We start from the raw sequence: 8,362 nt of genomic DNA on the forward strand, positions 1-8,362 counted from the left end.
AATTTTTTTAATTAATATACTTATGTTATTGATATATTTTTATTCTTCATGCACACATTTCTCCCCACATTCCAGGACAATTGGACTGGACCAAAGAGGGTTGGTTTTCATTGCCTGTGATGCAACGGTGAAACTTTATTGTATCCTTTGTCAAGTTAGTTCAGGGTGGTTCGTGCTTGTCATAATCATGTGTACGTATTTACTTGTGCATAGGCCACACTTTTTTTTTAACTAAAAGTTGTGTGGAAAAGGGGTAACTGCTTTGCTCTACCAGGTAGCATTAGACCCTCCTAGTTTGCTGCACTTTTTGACTCTCTTTGCATTGACATGTCTACTTCATTACAAAAGTGCAACACTGTGTGTTGTCTACTTTGTTGATTGGTGTCACGAAGTTGTATTTGGTGTTGGCACTACGTCCTGAATGCTGCAAAAATGATGTCTTTGGAGTGGTGTACAGTATTGTGTATGGTCACATGGTGCCTGAAAACCAATCAAATGAACGTTGAAAGTCATTTGTTGAATCTTTGGAGCTTGAATACCATTATTCTTGCGCACAGCGTCTACCTAGTCATATCATAAATTCTGTTACAAAGTTTAGACAGGGATGGCAACACTGGTTGTCAAGGTAACCTTGCAATGTTGGATCAAACAACAACTAGAATCATTGTGTGTTCGACTGTGGTAGCGGAAAGGTGAATTTCACTGCGAGTCAAATAGAGTTGAGTGTATAAGAGAACCGTGTGGCAATAATCGCACTGCACAAAGTTGTCAAATCACCATCGGACATTTTCAACACCCTGAAAAAGCTGAATATCAGCAAGATGTTCGTGCATCGGACCATCAACAGATACTGTGACACAGGGACAATTGAGGACCACCCCAGGAAAGGTAGACCTCGCAGCATGAGAAGCCAGAAACTCGTGAAAGCAGTAGCGGCGCGGATTCGAGGAAAGCCTGTCAGGAAACAAGCAGTGATGATTCGAGAGCTGAACATTTCAAAAATATCGATGTCGGGTGTGCTCCGAGGTGACCTAGGACTCCGTGCTTATCGGCGAAGTACTGGTCACTTCCTCACTCCACAGCTTAAGGTCCAGAGGGAGCAGAAAACAAAAAGATTCCTTCAGGGTTAAGCAAATGTTGGCCACAGGAGGATCTTTTTCATGGACGAAAAAAAATCTTCACGATTGAAGAGTCTTACAATTTTCAAAATGACAGTGTTTATGCCTTGACATCCCAGGAAGCTCGTGAAAACATGCCACGGATCCTCAGAGGCCATCATCCCACCTCAATGATGGTTTGGTGGGGAGTTACGTATGATGGCATAACTGACCTCCACTTCTGTGAACATGGTGTGAAAACATCTGCAAAAGTGTACCAAGCGACAGTGTTGCAGCCACTTGTGAAATCGTTGACCTGCACCATGTTCAACAATGAACCATGGTGCTTCCAGCAGGACTCGGCACCAGCCCACAAGGCAAAGACCACACAGGAGTGGCTTCAGAGCAATGTGCCTGATTTCATTGCCCCTGCTGATTGGCCCTCCAGCAGCCCCGACATCAGCTCATTGGACTACAGGTTGTGGTCCGTTTTGGAGGGCATGGTCGATAGGAAGAGGCATCCAAGCCTTGCGAGTCTCAAGCGTTCTCTTGGGAAGGCAGTGGTGGACTTTCCCCTCGATACCGTGGGTGCTGCGATTGATGACTGGCCTCAGAGACTTCGGGCCTGTGTGAAGGCCAGAGGTGGCCATTTTGAACAGTGATTGGTGATCTGTGTTGGCACAACCTGTACCTTTGTAACATCCAAATATTAACATGTTAACTGCCGGATGAAATTTTCAATATTCACTGACAGTGTCGTTAACACCATTGGGTACTGTTTCTGTTGTAAAATAACTTCATGTTATCAAATTTCGAATTTGGTTTTTATTATATCAATAAATTGAAATTATAGTGTATCGGTCCCATGGGACTAATGTGGCTCTAACAGGAAAACATTCATTCAGCGCTCCACTGGTGATTGAAAAGCAACAATCAATTTCGTGAAAAAGCATTCTTTACTTTGAGCTTTATATTTGACCTGCTTAGTTAGAAGTATTCTAAAAGATACTGCCCAACACAATGCACTATAAACATAAAATAATTTTCGGTAATTGGCCACTTTCATCTTTTCTTTATGGGAATGTTTCTCTTTCTGACAACAAATAAGGAAAGAAATATTTTCATTTTCGGTTCAGTGTGGCTTGGATAAAAGGGAGATTTGCCAATATCTTGATATGTCAAAGAAGAGTTTGAGGACACTGAAGATGATCCAATATTTTCTCCAAACAATACAGATGATGATCTTACTACTTCTGATATTCAGCAACAAGATGTTTCTTCTAGCCAGGGTCCAAATGGAAATCCACCAAACATCAGGCAGTTTGTGATTTCATGTGGAATTGACTGTAACATCGCAGGGATGCTTGCCCTTGGAAAGCCAGAAGATTTTTACTCACTGATAGTTGATGATAATGTTTTCAGTATTATTGCAGAAGAAACAAATTTATATGCAACACAGTGTCTAATGAGTGGCGAAAGTGATGTCCCACCATCTTCTAGACTACATGAATGGGTTCCAGTGACTGCTAATGAGATGAAGAAATTTTTTGGATTAGTAGTTTGGATGGGTATAGTACAAATGCCGCAGTTGTCTGACTACTGGAGTCAAAATTGTTTATACAAGAACACTTTCACAGCATCAGTTATGGGAAGAAATAGATTTGAGCTAATTTTGCGAAGGCTACATTTTTCTGATAATGAAAAATGTGCCCCTAGAGATAGATTACACAAAGTTCAATGTTTGGTTGATCTTCTCAATGATAAGTTTCAGGAAGTATATGAACCTGGTGAGTTTGTCTGTGTTGATGAAACTCTTGTACCCTTCCGTGGAAGAGTAATTATGCGTCAATACCTGAAACAGAAGAGACACAAGTACGGCATTAAATTATTCAAAGTATGTACTGGCAACGGCTACACTTACAATGTGAAAATATATTGTGGGAAAAAAATTGACGGAACAACAACTAAACAAGCTGATATTGTATTGTCACTGTGTGACAAACTACTAAATTCAGGTCGTACTGTTTATACCAACAATTGGTACACAAGTGTAGATTTGGCAAATAAACTTTTGGATATAGATACACATCTCATAGGAACACTGCGTGCAAATAGAGGTCCCAAAGGTATTGTTGGAAAAACTGAAGACAGGCGAGGTAATAACCACTACAAATGAGTGGGAAATCACCATATTCAAGTGGAAAGACAAAAGGAACGTGCTTATGCTCTCTACAAAACATTCTCATAACATGATGGAAATTCAAACAAGAGGTGGCACAACACGAAAGCCTGAAATGGTATGTGATTATAATAACAGTAAATCACCAGTTGAACTGTCTGATCAGATGGCTGTGTACTCGTCCCCACTGCGAAAAACTGTGAAATGGTATTGTAAAGTACCTATGGAACTTCTCCTGAACACCGCAATGGTAAATGCTTTTATTTTGTACAAAGAAGTTACGGGTGACTTCAGAAACATTGTGTCTTTCAGAGAGAAAGTGGTCCTTTGGCTGACAAAAGAGGAAGGAACTACAACAGGTTCACCTGGTGAAGGAAGACCTCTGAAAAAACGATCCCATCACACAATACAAATGAAGGAAGGGCCAGTTCATAAAGTGCGCAAATATTGCAAGTACTGCTATAAATTGGTCTCTGAAAAAGAAGGCCGAAAAACAGCAGCGAATAAAGTGAAGAAGGTTGTTACTTTTTGTGAAGGGTGTGAAGGTAAACCACATATCTGTATTCCTTGCTTCAACAAAGTTCACGTGGAGTGATCACAGTTTTCAAATGTTGACTGAAACTTTTCAAAACTTTTCGAAAGTTTTGTGAAAACATTTGCAATGCAGTAGTGTAACTCATTTCTTTTACAAAAATATGAATATTATGTACTGTATGTGCTGTATTATATTCTTCCTATGTTCCCAAAATATATGCCATTGTATGAATTCATATTTAAAATGTATGCTAAAGATTATCCTGTAAATTGGTGCATATTATAAAAAAATATAAAATAATACAAAAATGTAAAATATTTAAAAAATAAAATTAAAAATATATTTCACATAATTGGTGAAAATAGCGTAAAGGCAACAAATGCAAATATTGTCCCCATTCTTATAGGGACGCCTCGCCATAGAGTTACGTAGGTGCAAATAGCCTTGGTGTTGATGCACCAATACCACTGTTTAATTATACCACAAATACATTAAAAATAAATAAATATATTAAAATGCTGTATTTAAATAATGAGCGAAATCAGGTTACTTACCCATAAGAAGTTCTAAAGAATATATATACACTTCATATCAATAATAATAAATATATTAAAAAAATGGCTTTGCTGCTTATAAGTTGCCAAAAATGCATGTGCCAATGGATTCTAGGGTGCCGTGCCGAGCCGGGCCTTTCCAATATGAAATATGCTTGCACGAAGGACCGTTGGCATGCCAGAGTGATTCGAATTAGACGTTACAACATCGGTCCCATAGGACCAATGCGGCCTCATAAGAAATCTTGATGTCGGTCCCATGGGACCGGCACGGCAGTTAACGTGTTAATACATTAGCTTGCTCACTGTGCCTGTAGTTCATTATTAACTTTGTAACAGAATTTTTGATATGACTAGGTACTTGGTTGATCGTATTTGCCTTGCACCAGCCTGACATGGGATACTCCTGCATTACACCTAGTGTTGAAAAGGGCTGTGAACTAAACTGGGCCTATATCTTGATGGATATAAGCTTAGGATTTGCAATGTTGCCATAATTCTCACTGCTTGTGTTGCTGATTTCGTCGTTGAGAGAAATTCTAAAAAAACAACTTCTTACGAATGGAATTATCTCAATAACAGGGTGCATCTTATACATGCGTGCAGCCTATATGTGCCAAAATACAGCAGTTGTGCTTGATTTGGTGCAGTTTGGAAAGACAGTGTCAGTGTTTTTTGTAAGAATTAAATGAACGAATTAAATTTTGTGGCTGTTTTAGCACATGTGGCCATTTTGCATCTTCGGAACACATGAGGAAAAATGCACTTATCTAAAATCTCTACCTGAAAGTTAAAAATGGTGTTTAAAATCTCTAGAAAGGTAAAATGTGCAAAGTTGTAACGAGACTTACAAAATAGCAATGTGTCCAATGTGAAACCAAGTTAAAATGACTTCTCGGCAGAAGGGACAGTATGAGGAATACCATGGGTTAATGGTGGATAGCACGAAGCTTGTTCCCCATTGTCTCAACTGATCTTCCAGTCACACATGTTGAAGGGAAGAATGAAACACATTCTTCAGGTCACTGGTTGGCAAAAGGTGAACCAGGACATTGCCATCTACAGCAGTAGCAGCAGCATCATTTCATCATTGCAGTGGTAGCGTTGTTGCCTTGTATTCAAGGGGTCCCAAATTCGATACCCGGTGGAGGCACATAGTGGTTTGGATCCCACTTTAAACTGTAGGTCGAGTCCCAATTAGCCTTACTGTGCTTGAAGTGGACTTTAAACACCAACTCAAATCTTAAAAGCACTGGCATAGGCAATTCAAATGTGAGGTCAGACATTGATGGAAAAGGCCCCCCTACTGCCGGTCGACTGCAGTAGCCATTGATGGAGACAGCACCAATAAAGTTGAGGCTTCACTCACGGAAGGTTGCCACATACACTCCACTGGCAGGGTGATGCTCCCAGTGTTTTGGAACCAGAAGAGAATGATATTGACAGATTTCCTAGCACAAGGGATCACAATAACCTGGACGTATTATACCTCATTGCAGCTGAAATTATGGAACAATATCAAAAAAGAAATACACAGTATGCTTTCCAAAGATGTCCATCTCTAGCAAGACAATGCTCCTGTCTACAAAGTAAAGGTCACCCAAAGGTAAGCACACTCACCGTCTATGAAATTCTACTCCATTCCCCTTATTCTCCTGACCTTGCACAATCTGACTTCCGTTTATTTACCTTTATGAAGTTATTTTTGGAAGGCAGAGACTTCCCAGATGATGTCACTGATTAATGAGGTAATGTCCTGGTTTCAATCCCAATTTGCTTAGTTCTATAAGAAGGGTCTGCACTGTGGCATACACCATTGGGAGAAGTGTGTGACTCGATAGCAACTATGTAGAGAAGGATTAAAAAGTGTAAGAACTTGCATGTACCCCAGCCATGTAAGTGGGTCAGGGGAAATATTTATTGAACAGTCCTCGTATTACTAGCTGAAACTTCTAAGTGAAAAATGACGGGATCATATATGTTTGTCTTTATTAGTTCTATAATGAAAATTCATTTGTAACTATTTCAATGCATAACTTGCATGAGATTGGAGCTTGAAGCAAACCATTACTGTTTAGTTGTCTGATTACCGGAGTCACTCGTTCAATCATATTACTTCCATTGCTCTTTTTTATCATCCAATACATTGAATTCTCAGGTGTGTAGTGACTTCCCTTGAAACTGAAATTCCACTTCAAAGTCTGGAATGATAAAGGTAATTCATTTTCAGTGCAAAAAATGTTGTTTACCGACATATAAGTTGAAGCTGCACTCATGCTACTAGTTGATAACTATTGCTATTGATCAGTTTCAAACTACTGTAATCATGTCCTGTGCATTGTTGTGTACTGGAAAAAACTGTCAATGGGCCAGAGATAAACCAGTCATTCTTGTCTTCAATATCCTAATTTTCCCACCTCATATAATAATTCCTATGATAACGCAAGAATCATAATATATGTTGTATGTAAAAACATGATGTTTATGTTTCTTTTAAAAATGGTATGGCTTTGTAGTTAAATAAGAAGTAATCTTTGCTTGCCCCTGTGTTGGAGTGGTTAGTACATCGCACTATGATGCTAGGGGTCTTGGATTGGAATCCTGGCATGGGTGTTTGTGAATGTCCTTTCAACATGTCATCATTCATTCCCATCTTTGCAAATTAGCCAAAAGTGGCACAAAAAACGAAGTAAAATAAACTATATCAAATCAAATGAAGGAAGTAATCTTGAGCAACTTTCACAAGTTAGCAGTATTAATATAAAATGGTTTTGCTTTCCTCCTCTTGTGTTTATCCTAGAAACATTAATGCACTATCAGCCATTCCAATCATTAACATAACTCGCACTGTATGTATACCTTCTTTAACCTTTAGTTGAAATTTGTCCCAGATATGGGACGAAAAAAGTAAGTGCCTTGTTGTAATTTAGTGCAGATATACACCATGCAGCTTTAGATACAATTATCGAGGGTTTGCCACACTTATATTTGTATATTGAGGTGGGAACACTGACAGTCCTTTCCAGAACGTATTTTGCAATCGTATTTTCCAAACTTCCCCCTTCCAACATGCCCATGTCACGTGTTCGAGTCCTGAGTTGACAGAGAAGCAAAAAATGCTTGGTATTTATGACGCTGTTTTTGTTCAAGCTTCGATGCTGTGACTCACCAGAGATAAGGCACATGGTCGTCATTGTTATTGAATTTGTGGAGCTTGCTTGCAACTGGAGGTGCTGGTAAAGTGGATGGGGGTGGGAAGGGGGTGGGGTCAAATTTCTGTCACCTCATTGACATTTGGGGGATTCGACCCCCGCCCGTAACCCCCCCCCTGTAGTTGGGGCTTCCAAATTTTACACGGTTGCATGCGCTGATGTTCTAGCTGCAAAACAAAAGTTATCCGAAATAGATTGGTCCCATAGTGTCCGAGTGATAACAATTTTATGAGTAATATGCAAATTGGCTACTTTTTGTAAAAAAAACAGAGATTTACATTTTGACTCATTATTCAAATTGTATTGCACCCACAAACATGGAACAAGTTTCATTCTGTTGCGAAAGGTCCATTCATTGAAAAAAGGCAAAAGTTTGGGTTTTCTTCCCAAAATAGCTGGAAAAGAGGGGGCAAACTCCACACTTTTATGTTTTTTTCATTGACATTCCGGGGATGCGACCCCTGCCAGTAACCCGTCCACGGTTGGGGCTTCCAAATTTTACAAGGTTGCATGCTCTGATGTTCTAGCTGCAAAACAAAAGTTATCTGAAGTAGATTGGTCCATAGTGCCAGAGTTATTACGATTTTTCTCCATTAAGTATACAAATTTAAATTTCGCGCTAAAAAGCCTCTGCGACACTGGGCTTACTTTCATCAGGCCCACGCAGCGTACTAAAAGTTAACCCATTAACGTCCATGATCCTCATTTGTGGATCAATCGTATATTGCTTCACTGAGAATAATGTATTGACAATTTTTATCTTCTGCACACATGGACATCATTGA

The 8,362-nt window shown here is 39.4% G+C and overlaps 1 protein-coding gene across 1 annotated transcript; it reads left to right on the forward strand.

Annotated features, from left to right (window-relative positions):
- The first annotated feature begins 1,291 nt into the window (after positions 1 to 1,291).
- On the forward strand, positions 1,292 to 1,759 carry LOC146004178 (uncharacterized). The gene has a single exon (XM_083142844.1). The coding sequence runs from the start codon at positions 1,292 to 1,294 to the stop codon at positions 1,757 to 1,759; it is 468 nt and encodes a 155-aa protein (XP_082998970.1).
- The last annotated feature ends 6,603 nt before the right edge of the window (positions 1,760 to 8,362 follow it).

Source organism: Lepisma saccharinum, chromosome 21 (genome assembly GCF_977018435.1).
Source record: "Lepisma saccharinum chromosome 21, izLepSacc3.1, whole genome shotgun sequence".
Classification (NCBI taxonomy): Eukaryota; Metazoa; Arthropoda; class Insecta; order Zygentoma; family Lepismatidae; genus Lepisma; species Lepisma saccharinum.

Coding starts and splice junctions, on each gene's coding strand:
- LOC146004178 (XM_083142844.1), top strand. CDS start 1,292: ATGGTTTGGTGGGGAGTTACGTATGATGGCATAACTGACCTCCACTTC.